General features: G+C 35.7%; 9 protein-coding genes across 10 annotated transcripts; 7 read left to right on the forward strand and 2 right to left on the reverse strand.

Moving 5' to 3' along the window:
• Positions 1–19: 19 nt before the first annotated feature.
• mRF1 (mitochondrial translation release factor 1) lies at positions 20–1,359 on the reverse strand. Its single transcript, XM_088036268.1, has 2 exons — positions 746–1,359; positions 20–698 (listed from the first exon to the last, which is right to left on the reverse strand). The coding sequence occupies exons 1-2, from the start codon at positions 1,254–1,256 to the stop codon at positions 31–33; spliced, it is 1,179 nt and encodes a 392-aa protein (XP_087892394.1). The 5' UTR covers positions 1,257–1,359; the 3' UTR covers positions 20–30.
• Positions 1,360–1,421: 62 nt separating this feature from the next.
• Positions 1,422–5,267, forward strand: Gnf1 (germ line transcription factor 1). The gene is made up of 11 exons (XM_088036269.1): positions 1,422–1,559; positions 1,608–2,253; positions 2,301–2,452; positions 2,501–2,624; positions 2,674–3,525; positions 3,573–3,793; positions 3,839–4,185; positions 4,236–4,493; positions 4,544–4,757; positions 4,807–4,980; positions 5,029–5,267. The coding sequence occupies exons 1-11, from the start codon at positions 1,551–1,553 to the stop codon at positions 5,125–5,127; spliced, it is 3,096 nt and encodes a 1,031-aa protein (XP_087892395.1). The 5' UTR covers positions 1,422–1,550; the 3' UTR covers positions 5,128–5,267.
• A 574-nt stretch (positions 5,268–5,841) lies between these two features.
• On the forward strand, positions 5,842–9,065 carry nan (transient receptor potential cation channel subfamily V member nanchung). Its single transcript, XM_088035978.1, has 14 exons — positions 5,842–5,985; positions 6,029–6,207; positions 6,259–6,346; positions 6,393–6,569; positions 6,617–6,806; positions 6,857–7,010; positions 7,061–7,211; positions 7,258–7,361; positions 7,408–7,896; positions 7,944–8,205; positions 8,253–8,434; positions 8,480–8,596; positions 8,647–8,772; positions 8,824–9,065. Exons 1-14 carry the CDS (start codon positions 5,895–5,897, stop codon positions 8,956–8,958), a joined length of 2,445 nt encoding a protein of 814 aa, XP_087892104.1. The 5' UTR covers positions 5,842–5,894; the 3' UTR covers positions 8,959–9,065.
• Positions 9,066–9,166: 101 nt separating this feature from the next.
• On the forward strand, positions 9,167–10,242 carry LOC148174872 (von Willebrand factor C and EGF domain-containing protein-like). The gene is made up of 6 exons (XM_088036928.1): positions 9,167–9,482; positions 9,537–9,655; positions 9,701–9,958; positions 10,016–10,054; positions 10,104–10,132; positions 10,177–10,242. The coding sequence occupies exons 1-6, from the start codon at positions 9,205–9,207 to the stop codon at positions 10,240–10,242; spliced, it is 789 nt and encodes a 262-aa protein (XP_087893054.1). The 5' UTR covers positions 9,167–9,204.
• An 896-nt stretch (positions 10,243–11,138) lies between these two features.
• On the forward strand, positions 11,139–12,378 carry LOC148174873 (uncharacterized). The gene is made up of 6 exons (XM_088036602.1): positions 11,139–11,247; positions 11,295–11,523; positions 11,575–11,693; positions 11,745–11,999; positions 12,064–12,102; positions 12,154–12,378. The coding sequence occupies exons 1-6, from the start codon at positions 11,199–11,201 to the stop codon at positions 12,297–12,299; spliced, it is 837 nt and encodes a 278-aa protein (XP_087892728.1). The 5' UTR covers positions 11,139–11,198; the 3' UTR covers positions 12,300–12,378.
• A 1,997-nt stretch (positions 12,379–14,375) lies between these two features.
• LOC148174874 (uncharacterized) lies at positions 14,376–15,701 on the forward strand. Its single transcript, XM_088036235.1, has 6 exons — positions 14,376–14,595; positions 14,644–14,866; positions 14,914–15,032; positions 15,083–15,340; positions 15,398–15,436; positions 15,486–15,701. The coding sequence occupies exons 1-6, from the start codon at positions 14,547–14,549 to the stop codon at positions 15,635–15,637; spliced, it is 840 nt and encodes a 279-aa protein (XP_087892361.1). The 5' UTR covers positions 14,376–14,546; the 3' UTR covers positions 15,638–15,701.
• Positions 15,702–16,511: 810 nt separating this feature from the next.
• Positions 16,512–17,744, forward strand: LOC148174875 (von Willebrand factor C and EGF domain-containing protein-like). Its single transcript, XM_088037071.1, has 6 exons — positions 16,512–16,619; positions 16,668–16,890; positions 16,942–17,060; positions 17,109–17,363; positions 17,424–17,462; positions 17,513–17,744. The coding sequence occupies exons 1-6, from the start codon at positions 16,538–16,540 to the stop codon at positions 17,656–17,658; spliced, it is 864 nt and encodes a 287-aa protein (XP_087893197.1). The 5' UTR covers positions 16,512–16,537; the 3' UTR covers positions 17,659–17,744.
• Positions 17,745–17,875: 131 nt separating this feature from the next.
• Positions 17,876–19,281, forward strand: LOC148174876 (uncharacterized). Of its 2 annotated transcripts, XM_088037073.1 has the most exons (7): positions 17,876–18,045; positions 18,130–18,349; positions 18,396–18,532; positions 18,582–18,833; positions 18,881–18,919; positions 18,973–19,127; positions 19,177–19,281. In XM_088037073.1, exons 1-6 carry the CDS (start codon positions 17,994–17,996, stop codon positions 19,116–19,118), a joined length of 846 nt encoding a protein of 281 aa, XP_087893199.1. In that variant the 5' UTR covers positions 17,876–17,993; the 3' UTR covers positions 19,119–19,127; positions 19,177–19,281. The 2 variants fall into 2 exon arrangements, with proteins under 2 accessions (XP_087893199.1, XP_087893198.1); XM_088037072.1 differs by having other exon boundaries at positions 17,877–18,045; positions 18,973–19,279.
• A 50-nt stretch (positions 19,282–19,331) lies between these two features.
• LOC148174877 (inward rectifier potassium channel 18-like) lies at positions 19,332–20,631 on the reverse strand. The gene is made up of 3 exons (XM_088036929.1): positions 20,573–20,631; positions 20,026–20,521; positions 19,332–19,975 (listed from the first exon to the last, which is right to left on the reverse strand). Exons 1-3 carry the CDS (start codon positions 20,629–20,631, stop codon positions 19,412–19,414), a joined length of 1,119 nt encoding a protein of 372 aa, XP_087893055.1. The 3' UTR covers positions 19,332–19,411.
• Between the last annotated feature and the right edge of the window lie 323 nt (positions 20,632–20,954).

Genomic DNA, 20,954 nt, shown 5'->3' on the forward strand with positions numbered 1-20,954 from the left:
TTAGGTTACATAGACGTCATCAAATTTCAACTATTTATTTACGTTATTTACAAAACTTAACAACAATTCTACTTTCGAATGCTGATCCAATTTAGCCATAAGTTCTCCTAAAGTTTCGTTCCCTTGAAGAAATCCTTTGAGATTATGTATGTTACATCCTTGCAGCCTATGATCAGTTATCCTGTCTTGAGGAAAGTTATAAGTTCGTATTTTTTCGTTCCTGAAATTCGATCTGACTTGGCTCTTTCGTAAAGTCTGACTCTTCTCAATTTGGTCCTCTTTTTCCTTTTGATAAAGCAACGCACGCAGTTTCATCATAGCAATTTGCCTATTTTTAATCTGGGATCGGTCAACTTGGCATTCAACAGATAAACCACTTGGTAAATGTGTTATCCTGACGGCACTATCAGTGGTATTGACATGTTGTCCCCCAGCTCCACTCGCTCTTTTAGTCTCAATTCTCAGATCTTTGTTCTCTATATTCACTTCAATTTCTGTAGGTTGAGGTAATGCCATAACAGACACGGTGCTCGTATGTATCCGCCCTGCTTTCTCCGTTGCGGGGATTCTCTGCACCCTGTGGACGCCAGCTTCATGTTTAAAATAACGATATACATCAACGCCGCTAATGAAAAGACTTCCATGTCGAATTCCACCAAGATCAGTGGTGGTGTAGTCTGCAATTTGAGTTTCCCAACCTAGAACAAGTAATGTAATCACTCATTTTAATGAGATTTTACCTCACCTTGGTGCTCTGCAAACTCAGAATACATGTTAAAGAGTTCACTGGCGAAAAGCATCGCCTCTTGGCCGCCAACGCCAGAATTTACTTCTAAAACTATAGAGCGACATGCATCGTCTTTATCTGAGGGCAAAAGAGCGTCTAGAAGCTTCTCATCAATTGACTTTATTTTGTTTTCAAAAGTTACCTTCTCTTCTTCAGCGAGTTTTTTTATTTCAGGGTCTGTTTCAGAGAAAAGTTCTTGCAAATTTTTTATGTTGGTGACGATGGCTTTGCGCTCTTCCAAGACATTGAGGACTGGTTGTAACTCGAGTAATTTGTTTTTTTCTGCTTTTTGTAATGCATTTTTGTATTCCTGCTCCAAGTGTTTGATGTAGTTTTGAAGGGAAATCCCTTGAATGCTTAAGTTGATGTCATACGAAGTTGAGGAATACAAAAAATGATTTGGAGAGTGGATTTTCCCTTTTGAGGCGAAGAATTTGTAAGATCTAGTTATGTGTCTCAGTAAACGCATTTTTTCTTTTTCAGTCTAAAAAAAAAGTACTCTTTTAGGTTATCTTGTCACATTTGTTGATCGTTGATCGCTGCGCTTGCGCAATACCAATCACTAATCACAACCCAAAGCGAATTATCACGTGTCATCAATGTCATCTGTCAGTTGTCAGATCGTTTGTCAGTATTAACTGTCAAAATTTCATGGAAGTGGCGCGAGAATAGCTGCTAGTTTTCTCAAGAGAAGTGTGGATGTAAAAACATATTTTGTGTTATTGATATTTATCAATCTTTTGTTTATATTTGTTTCATCACAATGCCACGAGTAAATAAAGAATCTTTTTGTCTACGTACTTAACCTTCAAACTTTCAGGATATTCGTTCCTTCTTTACAGTCGTATCCAAGAAGTCTGGAACAGATTCAGTAAAGCCTCCAACTCCAGCAAGCAAGAAAAAAGCTAAAAGACTAATAGATTCAGATGACGATGACGTGATTGAATGCACCCCTGAAGCTAAACCAGCAAAAAAGCAAAAGGGTAATGATGGGGCCAAAACTAAAGCGACCAAAGAGTCGATTAAATCTCCTAAAACAGCTCCAAAGAAACCTTCTTTAATAGAAATTTTGAGCTCTGATTCTGAGGATGAGGGTGTTCAAAAGAAAACTCAGAAGCCTAAGAAGGCATCAAAGCTAAAACCTGTTAATATAAGTGAGGTGTTTAAGAAGACTCCTATAAAACAGTCTAAGGTGGACCCACCAAAAACTCCAAGCACCAAAGAGGAACTCAAGAAAAACAAGAATGGTAAAGATGCAGAAAAGAAAGTTCATGGGGATCCTGATTTTGAAAAGACGCTAGAAGATTTGGATGATGACTTCTTTGAAAAACACTGTGATGAACTGGAAATGTCTGTTTCAGAGGCGTTACAGAAAGAAGAGTTGTCTGAAAAGGCTGAAAATTCAAGCAAGAATGAAGAATCAACACTACCTGGAAGAAAGAGATCTAGAACTGACTCCACTGACAGTAAGGCTTTCTAATTCTTATATGTTTCATTCAAATTTTTTTTCTAGAAACACCCAAGAAGAAGAAATTGGAGCATGTTGATTCTGGAATAGACCCAGGCCAGGAGGCCCATGAGAAGAAGCGTTACTCTGCAATGCTGTATCAAAAATATTTGAACAGAAGCGGGCCAAAACTTCATGGAATGAAAGAGCTACCAAAAGTAGGTTGAACCTTCCAATTTTTTTTTAATCTAACTTGTATTGTCTAGGGAAAACCAAACTGCCTCAACAATCTCTGCTTCATGAAAACTGGAGTACTAGAGTCCTTAGAATCCGAAGAGTTTGGAAAGCTCATTAAAGAACATGGGGGCCGCGTCGTCCAAGGAATATCCAGTAAGAAATAAAATTGTGGGAAAGAGTTTGTGTACAGTTCCATTTTCAGAAAAAGTGAATTTTGTTGTGGTTGGAGATGATCCAGGCCCTGCCAAGCTAGCAAAGGCTGAGAGTTATAACATTCCTACAATTTCCGAGGACGAATTGCTGGATATGATTCTGAAGAAATCGGGGATGCAACCGAAATATTGCAAAAATCGTTCAGGCAGTAGTGAGGACTTGGGGGTTGAAGCAGACCAGAGAAGTACACCCGAGAAGGAAGTTGAGAAGGCTAGTCCAGAGACAGTAAAACCAACTGACGAAACAGACAATAAAAAGGGGAAAGAGTCCAAAACTCCAGAGAAGAAGAAGGAGCAAACTAGCGGCATTAAATCCACGTCGTTTTACAAGTCATCTGAGCCTGGAACTTCCAAAGCTCCTGAGAAAAAGAAGGTCACTCCAGTGAAAGTAAAACCAATTGAAACAATGAAATCTGATGATGATAAAAAGGGAATAGAACCTACACCTATTTTGAAATCTCCGGACATTTCAAATTTGCCTCTTACTGAGAAATACAAACCGAAGTCGCTGCAAGCAGTCGTGGGCCAGCAAGGCGAGAAGAGTAATTTATTTAAACTGAAAAACTGGCTGGAGAAGTGGCACAAAAATCAAGATCCCAAAGTCAAGAAGTCGTTGGTACGTCCAAGTCCGTGGGCGAAGAGCGATGATGGTGCATACTTTAAATGTGCGCTGTTGAGTGGTCCTCCCGGAGTTGGTAAAACCACAACTGCAACTCTTGTAGCCAAAGAGTTGGGTCTGGACGTTGTTGAATTCAATGCTTCCGACACGAGAAGTAAAAGAACGCTACAGGAAGAGGTGTCTCAATTGTTGCACAATAAAACTATCGCAGGATTTGCCACAGGTAGATCGTACCTATTATGCTTTTTTTGGTAAAAAATTGTATTCCAGGTCAAAAGATGACGAACGACCGCGTACTCTTAATGGACGAAGTCGATGGAATGTCCGGCAACGAAGACAGAGGCGGCATCCAAGAACTAATTCAGTTAATAAAAAGCTCAAGCGTCCCGATTATCTGCATGTGCAACGACAGAAACCACCAGAAAATGCGAACTCTTGTGAACTACTGCTTCGATTTGAGGTTCCAAAAACCGCGACTTGAGCAAATCAGAGTACGAGTTTTTCTTATTGAGTCAATTTTCTACATTGTTTTTCAGGGAGCTATGTTGTCTGTTTGTTTTAAAGAAAAAATTGATATTTCGGCCCAAGCTCTAACAGAGATCATCGCGGGCACAGGTTGCGATATTAGACAAACGCTCAATCACCTTGCAGTATTGTCCTCCACCAACGACAAAGTAACCCCAGAAATGGCACAAAAAGCCGCGCAATCGGCGAAAAAAGACACGATTATGGGACCGTGGGAAGTTTGTCGGACTGTCTTCACAAAAAGCGAACATAAAGACATGAGCGTAGCCGATAAAGCTAGGCTATTTTTCTACGATTACAGCTTGGGGCCTCTTTTCATTCAAGAGAACTACTTAAGAGTGCAACCAGAGGGAGCCATGTAACGTTTTTGTAGTTTTATTGCCAGTAGTCTTACTTTAATGCTTTTAGGTCCAAAGAAACATTACTCAAAGCCGCGCTGACTGCGGCTTCAATAAGTACCAGCGACATTATCGACGCAAAAATCAGGAAAAATAATAATTGGTCTTTGCTCGAGTCTCAAGCTTTCTATGGTTCAGTTTTACCGGGACACTACATGTCTGGTCATTTTACAGGACAGATTAATTTCCCGTCATGGCTTGGAAAGAACTCCAAGAAAAACAAGTTCCAGCGGCTGCTGACCGAGTTGCAAATGCACACGCGTACTAGGTACATATAAATAATTTTATTTAGTTTTTTGTGTGATTCAATGATTGTAGCGCGTGTGCCAACAAAATGGCCATGAAGTTAGACTACTTAGTTCCTTTGCGTAACGCGATTATATCACCTTTACAGAAAAAAGGTCTGGATGGTGTAGATCAAGCAGTGTCTGTGATGAAAGATTATAATCTACTCAGAGAAGATGTTGATAGTTTAGTCGAGCTTAGTTCTTGGGCCAGCAAAGACAATCCTATGAATAGCGTCGAGTCTAAAGTTTGTTTTTTTTTTATCTAGTTTTCGTGTTATTTTTGATTTTTATTAGGTGAAGGCTGCTTTTACGAGAGCGTATAACAAAAAAGTGACTTTATTACCATATGCCCCTACTTCTGGAATTGCAAAGAAGAAAGCTGCAGCTGCAGAAAAGGATCCTCTGGACGAGGAAGAAGTTTCGGATCATGAGGAAGACGATGATATTACCAAAAACGCCATGATTAAAGTGAGTTTAATTACATTCAGATGTTTATATGTATTTTCTGTTGTTTAGGTCAAAAAAGCGACTACAAAAGGTAAAAAGTCTGCTGATGAACCTGGAACTAGTAAAAAGAAGGCAGCAACAAAAAGAGGTGGAGGGAAGAGAAAGTGATTCCTAGTTATTGTTTTAAATTACTCGAACCTTTTATTTTATTTTTTTATCAAATGTCTTATAATTTGCTTTACTGAATTTTCTTTACATTTGTTTGATAAGTCATTGTAATCGAGTTGAATAAAGAAAAATTTTTAGAACCTCAAGTCTTTTTATGGACTAAAAATAATATTTTGAGTTTATTAGCTTTGAAATGAAGAAAAAAATTCTCTCTTGTTTGAAAGTATGTGTTCGATATTTTTTTGGTAAAAAAAACAAAAAGTGGGTCATCCGAGAAGTGGTGGATATACTCATATAAAAGAATGACTAAATGTTAAAATTCTGCAGAATTTTCTCGGCGCATCCACCATTTATAAGAGTAACTCTAACAGAGTCTAAGTTCTCAATACATCTTTAATACGAAGAAAGAAGTTAGGTTTTCTATGCTGGGCAATAAAATATCTTTGCAAGCACAAATTACAAAAAAAGTTATAGTGAAGAAGAAAAAGATACAAAAAAAAATTCAATAGGAACTGAAAATATCCACCCCATCATGCAATCGACCCATTTCAGTATAATCTCCCATTTCAAAGGACAATTCAAGTACACTAGTGTTTGATCGATATATTTGACTAAAGTCGTCACAAAATTCACCCGTAAGAAAATGATTTTCTATCAAAAGGTATTGCTTGTTTGGAAAAAAATAATAAGAAAAACGATTTTCAAAATACTAAAACCATCAAACAACGTTGTTTACTATGTTTAAAAAATCTCAATAAACACTCAGCATGGGAAATACAGAAAGTAATGTGACCAGTGGTGTTAAAAAACAAGCTGGTGCTTCCATCCAACCCATATACAAACTGTGCGATTTAAAAGGTAAAGAATACAATTTAGTTCACTTGTAATGTAATTTGTTAAGGTGGTGGGCTACTGGTTGAACTAATGAAACGCGCAACACAAAATAAACAGTACGCTGAACTAGACCACGCAATTAAGACTAAAGTTGAGCACTTTTTGTACAATAAAGGAGCCGGTAGATATTTCACCATCTCTGATTTGGTTCTGTTGAGGAATAAGGAGAGGCCACGTCACAAATTGGTTGGTACTTCTACTGAAATTTTTTCTTAATTATTACCACTATGTACTTAGTTACCACAATTGCGAGGCATGGAAAACCCCGATGACTTCGAAATCGATGAAGACGGACCTGAAATAACCGAAGAAGAATACCGAAAAAGTATTTCTTCAACACGTAGAAAAAAAAATATGATTTTTTTATTTAGATCCACATTTGTATCGCCACGTGTGCTGGAAAATCAAAGAAAGAGGAGCCGTTGGAGAGAGCATCATGCATTTGTGTTTACTAAACGCAACTTCTTTACATGCGGATATCGCTAAGAGATTGTTGAGGTTTTACCCAAAGCTAATCAACGATATTTATATGTCGGATGAATATTACGGTATTTTTCACTCCAGTTTTGATCGGTCTTATCGTTTTTTTATTCAGGCGAAAACGTTTTGCACATCGCCATCGTAAATGAGGATCCATCCATGGTTAAATTTCTTTTAGACTCAGGAGTAAACATCCAAGAGCGTTGTTTTGGTAATTTTATGTGTCCAGAAGACCAAAAATCGTCTCGCTATGATTCTCTGGATCACGAATGGGTCAATGTCTGTGCCGAGACAAACTACGACGGGTTTGTAACCATACACAGTTTTTATATTGCTGATTATAATATTATTTTAGATATGTTTATTGGGGCGAATATCCTCTAACTTTTGCCGCCTGTTTAGGACAAGAAGAAAGTTTTCGGTTAATGTTAGCACGAGGTGCTGATCCCGATGCGCAAGATACCAATGGTAACACTGTCTTACATTTATTGGTAATTCTTCAAAAGTTGGTATGTTCTTAAAAGAGTTTAACAGATTGTACGATAATTGAAAAGTGTAGGAAGCTTTTGATATGGCTTACGAAGTTGGAGCAAGACTGGCAATCCGCAACGTCTTGAATCTCACGCCTCTGACTCTTGCAGCAAGACTTGCCAGAATTGATATGTTTTTTCATATTCTAAACTTGGAGCGCGAGATTTACTGGCAAATAGGTAACTATCGCAAATTGAATGACGTCAAATAATTTGTTCCTCTTAGGCAGCATCACCTGCGCTGCTTATCCTTTGGCTCAGATTGACACCATAGACATGGAAACAGGTCAAATTAGCAAAACCTCGGCTCTCAATCTTGTGGTCTTTGGGGTACAAAAACACATCTCCATTTCTTTTTCTGACTGTTGAATTACAGGATAAAGACGAGCACTTAGAGCTAATGGACGGAGTGTTAATAGACCTATTAAACGCAAAATGGAACACTTTCGTCAAGTTCAAATTTTACAAACAATTCTTCACGTTTTCGTTCTACTTCTTAATTTCATTGGTAGCTTTTACTTTACGCCCAGGCCCTCCACCACACAAAGAAGGTTCTCATTCAAATAGCACAAACACCACGCACACAACTCTGCACTCTCACGAACTAAACAGCACGTCTGCAAAATGGGAAAATTTGACCTCCATTCCTATCCTCAAGAAATTAGATGAAGACGATGATGACAGCGACGTGGAGGAATGGTGGGATAACTTACAAGAAGAGTGCCGTTTGATGCAACTTGACTCACCTGAAGACAAAATCCGATTTTTTGCAGAAGTTTTGATTATTGTAGGCGCGTTCTCTTACTTAGCGGCCGCGATTCGCGAAGCTCGCTTTTTAGGAGGAAGAATGTTCTTCGAGAACTTGGTTTGTAGCGTGTTAACAGTCACTGTATGAAAACTTTGTTGTTTCAGATGACTGCACCCTCAAGAGTCATGTTTCTTTTTTCCTGCATCTTAATGTTAATCGTGCCTTGCTTACGAGTAGCTTGCATGGATGAAATCGAAGATCTCGTCGCTGTGATCATTATGCTTACCACTGCTCCGTACTTCTTGTTTTTCTGCAGGGGATTCAAAACAGTCGGTCCTTTCGTCGTGATGATTTATCGCATGGTCATGGGCGATTTAATCAGATTCGCTTCCATTTATTTGGTGTTTGTCATGGGATTTTCGCAAGGTAACTATTTTTATAAGAGGTTTCGAAAGAAAAATTTGAAATTGTAGCATTCTATATTATCTTTCTTTCGTTCGACGACCCTAAGACTCCGGATGATGTTGATGACTCAGCTACTAATCCCATGTCAACTCCTATTGAATCCATAATGGCGATGTTTCTTATGTCAATGACGAATTTCGGGGATTATTATGCTGCTTTTGAGCGCACAGACCACGAATACGAAGCTAAAGTAAGATTGAAGCAGTTTAATTAACTTTGATGTGATTTTTTTAAGATGCTCTTCGTGGTGTTTATGGTGATTGTCTCCATTCTGCTTATCAATATGTTGATCGCCATGATGGGTAACACTTATCAAAAGATTGCTGAAACAAGAAACGAATGGCAGAGACAAGTAATAGTGATAGTTAAAAGATATTGTTGTTACATTGGTTTGTATTTAAGTGGGCAAGAATTGTTTTGGTAGTGGAGAGAGGAGTGAGTCCTGCGGAGCGATGGAAGCAGCTGATGGTCTATTCTCAACCTATGTCTGATGGAAGAAGAGCTCTAGTTTTGCGATTGAACCAAACGGTAGTCTTGAAATTGTTCTTCTCTTTTTACTGCCTAATTTACTTGTTTTAGGACGAAGATAAAGAGGAAATGAAAGAAATTTTAGAAATGCGGCGCCGTCACGAACGACACATTAAGAAGAGACAAGAGAAACTTGAGGAGCTGTCGAAGCAAAATGAACACGCCGCACAGAAAATTAGCTGTTAGAACTGCACTGCTGGTGTTTCAATTAGACATTTATTTGGAATATTAGAAAATAAGCAGAATACAAAAGATTTCTTTAGATGTAAATTATTAAACTATCGTTATAGTTATCCAATGATAATAATAATATTATTAAATTATCTTTTGATCCAAATCCTCTTATCCTTGACCTAAAAATTGATAAAAACATATTTATCTAAAAACCGTTTACAAAACGTGCAGTCCACCAAAAAATTATAAATCACAACAATGTTGTTTTTGTTCACATATTTGGCATTTGTTATCACACTGGTTACAGGTGAAAATTGTGATAAATTCGGAATTCTCGCCTACGAAGATTTGGGATGCACTCCTATCCACGCAGAAGGTAGAAAGTGTCCGATTAAGTACACATGCAATGGGCTAAAACGGTCTTCAAAATCTTGCTATTTTCACGGAAAGGCTTATGAAAGTGGTGATGTTGTTGGTGACGGACTCATAGTTCCTCCTTGTAGTCTAGGGTGTTATTGTTCTACACAATGGCCGCAGTGAGTTTTCACCAAACAATGTAGGATAATATCAAAACGAAAATTTTCTTAAAGACCCAGATTTTCGTGTCCCGCAGTCGATTGTGCAACTTGGTTTAGTAAAGACGGACGAAATCAAAACTGCTATGACAACTATACTTTGGATGACTGTTGTCCTTCTGGGTCAATTTGTCGTATGTATTTTATAAAATAAACAAAAATAATACTACGAATTTCAGCTCCTTTTGACAACATCCAGAAGTGTATGGTCGAAGGAAAAGAGTACAAAGAAGGACAATCATTCTATCCTTCGAACACTTGTCTATCATGCGTTTGTTTAAAAGATTTTAAGGGTAAATTTGAAGCTCCGTTTTGTAAAAGACCAGCATGTGGAGAACAACTTTGGAGTCAGGAAAAAATACAAAATTTATGTGCTCCATTTTACGAGTCTCAGAAGAAAGATAGCGTTGTTTGTTGTCCTGACGATTGGATTTGTCGTAAGAGAAATATTATTGATCCCTAATTTCCATTACGATTTTTCTTAATTTTTCTAGCTAGCGAATCAGAGAAAATTGTTGGAGAACCCGTGGCAGGTAATTTTTACGATTACAAATCTTTAGTTGTGTACAAATTAATTTTTAGATGAGTCTTGCAAATTTGGCGATCTAAATGTAAAAGTTGGACAACATCTTGTTAAACATAATTTTGTCGGTAGATTTGGGAGCAAATTCGCCGTGGTAAAATGCGAGTGTGTGGTTCCTCCTCTTCTGAAATGTGTTAACGTTCAACAATAATTGCATTTATAAAATAGTGATGCAACATTATTGTAGTTTTTGTTAGGATAATAAAATTGTTAGAAATAATAAGTAGGTATTTTATGTTAAGATGAATTTCAAAGAATTTCGAAGTTTTATTCTTTCTCCGCTTCAATTGTCCTTTATTAATATTTAATAAATAATTTTTAAGACGCATTTTAAGGTTAAGTAACCAACGTTCCAAACATCTTTCTGAAGCGGCTTTTTTTAATTTGTGCGGAAAATCATAGACTAGATATTATTTTTTTTTAAATACGCTGTACTTTTGGTTGTGTTTATAGATATTATTGTGCTTATCAACATGCTGAGTGCCGTGATAGGCAACACTTATCAAAAGATTGATGAAACAAGAAATGAATGTCAATAATAATATTTAAAAAAATGTTCTTGCTAAATTTGTTTGCATTTAAATGGTCAATTATTGTTTTTGTACTGCACAAGGGTAAGTTCTGTTAAGGATCTACTTCCAACCTATGTCTTACAACTCTAATTTAGCAATCAATTAAGACGTTCCTCACCTTTTTACTAATTTTTTGTTTTGAGAACAATAATAATTAAGAGGAAATAAAGAAAAAATTGGAAATGGGCACATTAAAAAGAGACAAGAGAAACTTGTGGAATCAATATCAAAGCAGAATGAACACATTGCACTGCACTTACGCATGACGTTACAATTATAAGAAATTTCTTTAGGAAGTTAAGAAAATAAGTGCAGTAAAAAAATGCAATAAAAATGACAAAAATTGAATTAAACTATTCACATCTAGTTGCAATAAGTTAATACAATTATCTACTTATCACATATTGGTCTTCAATCAATTTTGAACCATAATATTCTCTTATCCTTGACCTTCAACATACATATTTATCATTAAAACGTTTGCAGCGTAATTATGCAGTTGGTCAAAATTCACTGATCACAATGTTCCTTTCGTCTGTATATTTGGCACTGATTATCACACTAGTTACAGGTACCTATCCAAATTAAATTTAACAATATTAGACTCTTGTTTTCCAGGTCAGAATTGTGATAAGTCCGGAATTCTCGTCTACGAAGATTTAGGATGTACTCCTATCCACACTGAAGGTAAAAAGTGCCCGATCAAGTACACCTGCAATGGGCTGAAACCGTCTATAAAATTTTGTTATTTTCACGGAAAAGCTTTTAAAGATGGTGAAGCAGTTAGTGAAGGGCCTACAGTTCCTCGTTGTCACCTAGGGTGTCATTGTTCTACAGAAAATCAGGAGTAATCTACCACCGAAAATTAATGTGTTCCGACATAAACATTTTATTACAGATCTAGATTTTGGTGTGCCACAGCAGATTGTGTAAATTGGGTTGGCGTTGGCGGAAGAAATCAAAACTGCTATAACAACGAAACTTTAAACAGCTGTTGTCCTGTTGGTCCAATCTGTCGTACGTTCACAAAATAAACAGGAATAATGATAAAACTAGAGATAATTTTAGCACCTTTTGACAACATCCAAAAATGTGTGGTCGATGGAAAAGAGTACAAAGAAGGACAGATGTTTTATCCTGCAAACACTTGCTTAACATGCGTTTGTTTAAAAGGTTTTAAGGGTAAATTTGAAGAGCCGTTTTGTAGGAAACGACCTTGTGGAGAACAGCTTTCGAATCAGGGAAAAGTGCAAAGTTCATGTGCTCCTTTTTACAAGTCGGAAAAGGATAGCGTTGTTTGTTGTCCTGACGATTGGATCTGTCGTAAGAGAAATATTATTAATATTGCCATTTTTACTATGAATTTGGTTAATTTGCATGTTTTCAGCGGAGGGATCTGAGAATATTGTAGGAGAATCGGAGTCAGGTAATTTAAAGAATTGCAAAATTTGAGTTTGTACCTACAAAATAATTTTAGATGACACTTGCAAGTTTGGCGATACGAATGTAAGAGTTGGACAACACCTGGTTAAACGCAATTTTACCGATGGATATGGACGCAATTTTGCTGAGGTTAAATGCGGTTGTGTAGTTCCTCCTCTTCTGAAATGTGTTAACGTTTAAAAATTGTAAGAATATATCACATTGATACAATATTTTTGTAGTTTTTTGTTAAGACAATAAAATTGTTAAAATTAAGAAATAGGTACTACATATATTTTGACATTTTATGTATCTCGTGTAAATGACGAGTTTTAAAGAGTATTTATGCTGCTTTTAATCTGATCACAAATATGAGCTAACTTACCGCATATATTTTAATTAACATTTTAATATCATTTTCATCCTTTTGTCGAAAAATGGAACAAGATAGTTTCAATTTCCCATCAGTTTCTTCATTTTAATTTTTAAACAAGAATAATAAAAATAATAAACTTACAATAGTAGATTTTGTTATACGGCAGAAAAGTGGTACTTTTTGTCGAGCAATTAAATTGCAGTAGCAAGGCGAAGCGTAGCGTAGCCGAGCGTAAAGTCCTTTTTTTAAAAAAAAAACATTAACACCGCGCGATCCCAGCACTTTACAACCGGCAACGTCGTCGATGCCCGATGGTGACTTTTTGGTGATAAAATCAAATAGGTTAGTTGCCTAATTGACAATTTGATTACACAAAACGGCCTTTCAGACTCTGCCGAGTCTTTTCACTATTAAATCCTTTGATTTGCAATTCAACAGGGTGTAAAAGAAACGTTTTTAACGGAAATACTGCCTAATTTTCAGAAATGTCAAAAATTTGACAATTATTTTCTCACCAAAAATCTCTCTAGGCAACGTTGCCGGTTGTAATGCAGGGGAAGATTGCGGTGTTGGTGGTTTTAAAAAAAAAACGGACTTTATGCAAAATTGCGAGACAGCAAAGCCACTGGCCAAATAACAAATACTACTTTTTCTCCAAACGTTAGATTCAGTTCCACGACCGACAATGAGTGAACGCAAATTGAATTATAAACATGGATGGCTATGCATGTAGTTGTCATTGATGACATTTACTGTGAAAAATATTGGTTTCAAAGAGTTTCAAAGTTAAGATCGTGCAAGTGCAAGTGCAAAATGTAAGTCTCAAATAGTATCCGTCACACAAAGTACTTTTTCTGCCTAGGCAGCAAAACTGTTTCTATGTCAACGAGCGCTTTTCATTACTTATAACATAACAAAATTGCCTACTTTACTGTCTAAAAACGACTAAAAAATAGTGACTTTTTGTGACGTTTGGAGAAAAAAATATTTACAGTTTGACATAAATTATTAAAGTATTCAGATACCAAATTATATTATGTTAATACAATTATCTCTTTATCAGATTGTTTTTGAATTATTTTTGATCCATTTCCTCTTATTCTTGACCCTCTAAATACATACAGCACATGCGTTTTAGGATGGCGAGAGTTGGCGCAGCCTAGAAGTAATGAAAGGTATATAACACTAGTCAACAGTGATTTTGTTGCCCTTGATGTAAGAGTGGTTTCGAATACTTCTATGCCAACAATTCACGAAACTATGAATGGTTTTGGAAAATTGGCTCTGATTTTTTTTCAATCTTGATTTTCATATTTTACTAAAAATCGGTAAAATTGAGAAAGAAATAGCAAGTATATTCTCAAATATTTTTTTTTTTGGAAATTATTACAAATTGTTTCGTTTGAATGGTTAATTAATGTACATAGAAGTTGAAAAAGAAAAAAAATTATAAAACTTATGTTAAACTTGTGAATGTAAATAAAACGCATTTTATATTTTTTATGCCCTTATTTACTGAAAATCTTGAAGCATTCCAACTTTTGTTGGTCACGTGGCGTGCACAAAAGCGAATTTTAACATGATAATGAACAGTTTATTATAATTCGTGTTCTGAAGAGCCGACTCAAAGTCTAAATTATTAAAAATATAAAATACGCCAAAATCATAAAAACCAGAGCCAATTCAGTACTTTCAAGAATATATTCGAAAACTATGGTCTTGAAAACATAGAAATCCGCAGATATACAGGGCAACAAAAAATTTTTTTTTTCGTTGAGCTGTGTAATGTATGGCAGGGTGCTTTACAACTTTGAAACCACTGATAATGTTTGCGTAATTCGTTATTGCAGGGCCATAATAACAAGACTCTGTTTGGACAAGCATACTTCTTTGGTCACCGTTCGCAACTCAAGGTTTCGAGTTCTTCGCTCATGAGTGGCCAAGTATTCAAAAATTGTGAGCGTAATTTTACTGCGCATCAATCGCTCTCGTCACCTAAAACGCACAAACTGTATTTATCTTAAGACCGGTTATAAAACTTGCAGTCCTTTAAAAAATCGCCGATCACTACAATGTTCTTTTCGTTCACATGTTTGACACTCATTATCACACTGGTTACAGGTACCTATCCAAATTAAGTGTAGCAGTATTTATAGCAGTGTTTTCTAGGTGAGGATTGTGATACCTCCGGAATTCTCGTGTATGAAGATCTCGGATGTACTCCAATCCATCCTGAAGGTAAAAAGTGTCCGATTAAGTACACCTGTAATGGGCTAACTCCGTCTACAAAATCTTGCTACTTTCACGGAAAGGCTTATGAAGATGGTGAAGTAGTTGCTGAAGGACCAACTGTTCCTCCTTGTCGTATAGGATGTTATTGTTCTACAGAAGGGTAAACTAACACCAAAAATTAGTGTTGAAATGAAGATGTTGTTACAGTTCCAGATTTTGGTGTGCCGCAGTAGATTGTGCAAGATGGTTTAATGCTAACGAAAGAAATGACAACTGCTATGATAACCATACTTTAGATACCTGTTGTTCTGCTGGGAAAATTTGTCGTCCGTCGTTCATAAAATAAATGGACAACACTAACTAAGAATAATTTCAGCTCCTTTTGACGACATCCATAAATGTATGGTCGATGGAAAAGAATATAAAGAAGGACAAACCTTTTATCCTGAAAACACTTGCTTATCATGCGTTTGTCAAAAAGGTTTTAAGGGTAAATTTGAAGCGCCGTTTTGTAGAAGGACAGTTTGTGGAGTACAACTTAGGGATCACGGAAAAATACAAAATTCATGTGCTCCTTTTTATGAGTCTCTGAACAAGGATAGCGTTGCCTGTTGTCCAGACGATTGGATTTGTCGTAAGAAAAATATTATCGGTACCTACATTTCCACTATAATTTGTCTTAATTTTTTAGCGGACGGGTCAGAAAAAATTATTGGGGAATCCATGTCAGGTAATTTGAAACATTACAAATTTTTAGTTTCGTAAAAACTCATTTTTAGATGACTCTTGCAAGTTTGGCGATACGAATGTAAAAGTTGGACAACATCTTCTTAAACATGATTTTGTCGAAAGATTTGGGAGCAAATTTCCTGTGGTTAAATGCCAGTGTGAGATTCCTCCGCTTTTAAAATGTATTAACGTTGAACAATAATTGTATAATTGATGCAATATTATTGTAGTTTTTGTTAAGATAATAAAATTGTTAAAAATAATAAGTAGGTTTATTTTATTTTAATGTTGCACGTTTCATGTCAATAATAAATTCAGAGATTATTATCCGAATTGTGAGCGCACTCATCACGAATACGAAGCTAAGGTAATAAAATGAATTAAATAATTACTTAATTTTCTTTGTTGTTTTTCTGATCGCCATGATAGGCAACAATTATCAAAAAAATTAAAAAAAAAACGAATGGCAGACAAACATCGGTGATAATTTGCAAAATATGTTTGCTAAAATTGCTTGTAATTGTCGTTGATGGTTCACTCCCGACTCATGTTTTACAGCTCTAGTTAAAAACTAGAGCTGTAAAACTAGCTAAAAGCTAAACTTTTTACATATTTTATTTTTTAGGTAGATGAAAATAAAGAAAATATTGAAGAAAATGAACCACATTGTCTAAAAAATTGGTTAGGCCTACTAAAACTAAGCCAATCTTTCAATTATTAGAAACTTATTTACGAAGTAAAGAAAATAAGGATAATAAGATCCTATAATAAATTGATATAATATTTTATTGTTTTTGTATAAACATTTTATTTGTCGTACACTCGTGGGCAAAATCAAATATTGCTAAAAAGAAACTAATAGTAAAAGCGAGTAATGAGTGATTACATTTAGAAACATATTCTTATTTAAATGGGTAAGAAGACTTTACATGTGGAGAGATGGAAGCAGCTGATTATTAAGTCATTTAATTACGTAAATGCAATAATTGAATTATCTATTTCTCATGTTGTTATTGAATTATTTTTGATCCATATCCTCTTACCCTTGACTCTCTCGCGACTGATAAAAACTTTATATTTATCTTTAGACAATTTATAAAACATGCAGTCTACTAAAAATTCGACCATCATAACAATGTTTCTATCTACATGTTTGTTTTTACTCATTATCACACTGGTTAAAGGTATCTATTAAAATTGTCTTAAACAATATTTAAACCAACGTTTGGCAGGTGAGAACTGTGATAAATCCGGAATTCTCGTTTACGAAGACCTGGGATGCACTCCTATCCACGCTGATGGTAAAAAGTGCCCAATTAAATACACCTGCACTGGGCTCAAACTATCTAGAAAATTTTGCTTCTTTCATGGAAAAGCTTACAAAGATGGTGAAATAGTTGGTGAAGGACCTACAGTTCCTCCTTGTCACCTAGGGTGTTATTGTTCTCCAGAAAGGTTCTAGTATGAATTACCACTTAAAATTAGCAACTGTCGATGTTATTACAGCTCCAGATTTTTGTGTGCTGAAGTTGATTGTCCAAACTGGTTTGGTGATGACGGACGAAATGAGAATTGTTACGACAACGATACTTTAGATAGCTGTTGTCCTGTTGGAGCAATTTGTCGTACGTCTTTCATAAAATAAACGGAAATAATACAAGGAATAATTTCAGCTCCTTTTGACGACATCCAAAAGTGCATAGTCGAAGGAAAAGAGTACAAAGAAGGACAAACATTTTATCCTGCAAACACCTGCTTAACATGCGTTTGTTTAAAAGGTTTTAAGGGTAAATTTGAAGAGCCGTTTTGTAGAAGACGACCTTGTGGAGAACAACTTGCTTATCAAGGGAGAGTGCAAAGTTCATGTGCTCCTTTTTACAGGTCTGGGAAGGATAGCATCGTCTGTTGTCCTGACGATTGGATTTGTTGTAAGAGAAATATTACTTACTTCGACATTTCTACTATAATTTTTATTATTTTTTTTTTAGCCAACGAGTCTGAAAACATTATTGGGGAATCGAAGTCAGGTAATTTAAAGAATTACATAATTTTAGTTTCTCTGTTAACTAATTTTTAGACGACTCTTGCAAGTTTGGCAATAAGAATGTTAAAGTCGGACAACATCTTGTTAAACATAATTTCACCGATGGATTTGGACACCATTTTGCTGAAGTTAAATGCGAATGTGTGATTCCTCCTCTTCTTAAATGTGTTAACGTTTAACAATTGTAATACAATTGTTTATACATTATTGTAGTTTTACGTAATAAACTATTGCATAATACATAATAAACAACTTATTCTGTTCATCTACTGAATAAACATTTCTCATAATTAATAACAATAACACACGTGCATAATTATATCGAGTTATTAATATTCTAGTATCATTCAATAGAGATATTTGTGTTTTCTTCTATAAAACTGGAAATTGATAATGATTTATCACAAAGTCGCTTCTTGCTGCACAACTTATACTCGACGTCCTTGACTTTAATATTCCAATTCGTTGTATGATCCATCAGTGAATACCCATCCACAGTAGTGATTCAAACATCATGTTGTTACTATTTACTCTTCATGTTGTTTTTGCCGTCGCATTAACAGTTGGTGAGTACTCGTGTCAGTACTAAACAACTTTTTTTTATTTATTTTTTCTCAACTTCCAATACTAATTTAATGTTATTAAACCAGCCAGCGAATGTGACAAATCTGGGATTTTAATCTACGAAGACTTGGGCTGCACTCCCGAATACGGCAGCGACAAAACTTGTCCAAAAAAATTCTCTTGCAACTTGGACTCACCAGACAACAAATGTCTTTTCCGCGGAAAAGTCTACGAAGATAGAGAGAGTGTTGATGGTGATTTATCTAATCCTTCTTGCGACACAGGTTGTTTTTGCAACATCGACAGGTTACCCTCAAAAAATGTTATAATTTCCCTTAAAGACGTTTTTCAGGAGGTTTAATTCTGGTAAAAATCCCGCTTTTATTTGCGCAATTTTAGATTGTCCAGAATGGTTAGGACTGCGCCTCAAACCTAACTGTTACAGAAAATACTCTTTAGATCAATGCTGTTCTTCCGGACAAGTATGCCGTACGTTAGCTAATTTCTATTCTTCGCCCATCTAAAGTTACGATTTCAGCTCCGTTCGACAATATTGAAAAGTGTGTGGTTGAAGGCAAAGAATACCGAGAGGGCGAAAGATTCTCTCCTCCTAACAGTTGTCTCCGATGTGTTTGTCAGAAAGGTTTTAAGGGTAAATTCGAAGAACCGTTTTGTAAGAGAGCAGTGTGCGGAGCTCAACTTAAAAGCTCTGCCGCTGATGTAAGACAGCATTGTGCTCCAATGTACAACGATGGTGGTGCGCTTTGTTGTCCTAACCACTGGATTTGTCGTAAGAACAACAAATTTATTTAGATTTGTGTTAATACTTTGTTTCAGCTGATGGTTCTGAAGAAATTAAAGGTGAAACTACTTCAGGTAAGTTCTAGTTGCAATTTTAGTTATTTTTGAATAATGGAGTTTTGCTTTAGAGGACACATGTAAGTTTGGGGATAAAACAGTCAAAGTTGGTCAGCATTTAGAGAAAAAAGACGTGACAGATCGTTATGGACGAAGCTTTAAGAAAGTGGTTTGCGAATGCGTAATTCCTCCTTTGCTGAAGTGTTCAGGTGTTTAATTTTGCATTTTCATGAGGTAAAAATAAAGTCATCTAGTTACTTTAACTATTGGTAATAAAATAGTCCTATAACATGTGTATAAAAAATATGTATTTTATGTCGTCTGCTTCCAAACTGCGAAATTCCTGCGACAAGTAGATAAAGAAAAACGTAATTTTTGTGTCTATATTTTTTAATGCTACGAAACAGCCTTGAAATATTTAATATTATCTTATCAGTTAATTACCTACCTTCATCTACAATAAATAAGTCTTACAAATTAGTTACAAATTTTAAGATTTTCATTGTCAGTTTAACGCTGATGGCTATTCATCATATAATTCGACAACAATTTCAAACAACTCATAGAGAAGTTCTTTTTGCCAATTTCTTTCTCACAGTTCTTCAAATGACTTGCACTACATAGAGGCGTATCTAACAAAATTGTCTGATCAAACTTCTTCCTATTCACAACATATTCTTCCTTTTTACTGTTGTAATTTAAGCAAGGAGTAAACCAGTAACCCCATAAGATTTCGTTGCTTAAATAAGACGTTTGACTTCTCGAAGTTTGACCTGTGAGAACCGAACTTCCAACTAAAGTCACCAACAACTCAAACTTTGAGATTAGTAAATCCTGAGCTGAGATGTTCCATAGAGGGCTGTATGAGTCAATTTGATGGATTATTTCCACCGGCCAAAACAAAGTACCGTGAGGTAACAACTTAAGTTCAACTATGTAGTTAGGGAAAAACTCGCCTTCTCTTGAAAATTTTTCTCCGACGAGGAACAACTGAATTCGATTTGCTATCCAATGTGTTCCCATGCTGTCATTTATTCGGAAGATCAAGCAGAACTTACCATTTCGTAGACTAATCTAAAAAAGCACGAATGGACTTAATCAAAAATGCGCAGCTCTAAACTTACCACAGCTTTTTTGCTAAATAGGCCAAAGTTAATTTTTCTTGGAGGTCGGCTAATTTTGACATACACCACGGATATGAATGCACCATCGATAAAAATAGTAACAAGAGTACTACACGTCAGTACAACAAAAACAAGGGTACAATATTCGGTTGGTTGGAAGTACCCGTATCCTGTCGTTGTTATAGTTTCTATTCCTAACATAAAGAAACTGGTAAAGTTGTGAACGCCTCTGATGCACTTAGGAGTGGAAGCATCGCCGCTAAAATCACCACTTATCCAAGCATCTAGTAAGAAGAATTCAGCGAACAACAAGTACGCGGCGACGTTAATCAAAGACACAGTTAACATGAGCCATCGCCATCGCATATTGACTAAAGTGTTCCATAAGTCTCTGACGTATCGAAGAGACTTGTCGGGGATTTTCTCCAAATAGACGTAAAGTCGGCCTCTTTTGCTCATAATCCGATTTTCTTCATTGTAGTGGATTTTCCTGTTTCTTTAAAATAAATAACATTAAAGTTTTGAGTGAACTACAGTTCATATTTACCGAGGTGCTTGGCGTTTCTTAATAACCACAGGAAAATGATGTGTATGTAACTTCTCCATGTCACAAAAATAACTGAGAAAAGTAGATATTTTTATATTTTATAATTAATGTATTAATGAACACAATATGATGTATTTGGAAAATGTTTGTTTTCCTAAATCTAAAGATTATGTGAAGCTATTCTACCAGTTTTATCTTGTGGTCTCAATGGCAGAAAAATTCCGTTGCGTATTTTAAAGTGAAAGTGAGGCGTATTTAATGCTCATTCGTGTAAAAGCGTCCAAATATAAATAGAAGTACAGTTTGTTGTTGACGCAGATCTTGTGTTTGACAAGTTAATTTTACATATTTTGGATAAGATGTAAGTCCATTTTATGTACAT

The sequence above is a fragment of the Gnatocerus cornutus genome, chromosome 5, assembly GCF_029298725.1.
Source record: "Gnatocerus cornutus isolate USDA-ARS CGAHR chromosome 5, icGnaCorn1.1, whole genome shotgun sequence".
NCBI classification, from domain to species: domain Eukaryota; kingdom Metazoa; phylum Arthropoda; class Insecta; order Coleoptera; family Tenebrionidae; genus Gnatocerus; species Gnatocerus cornutus.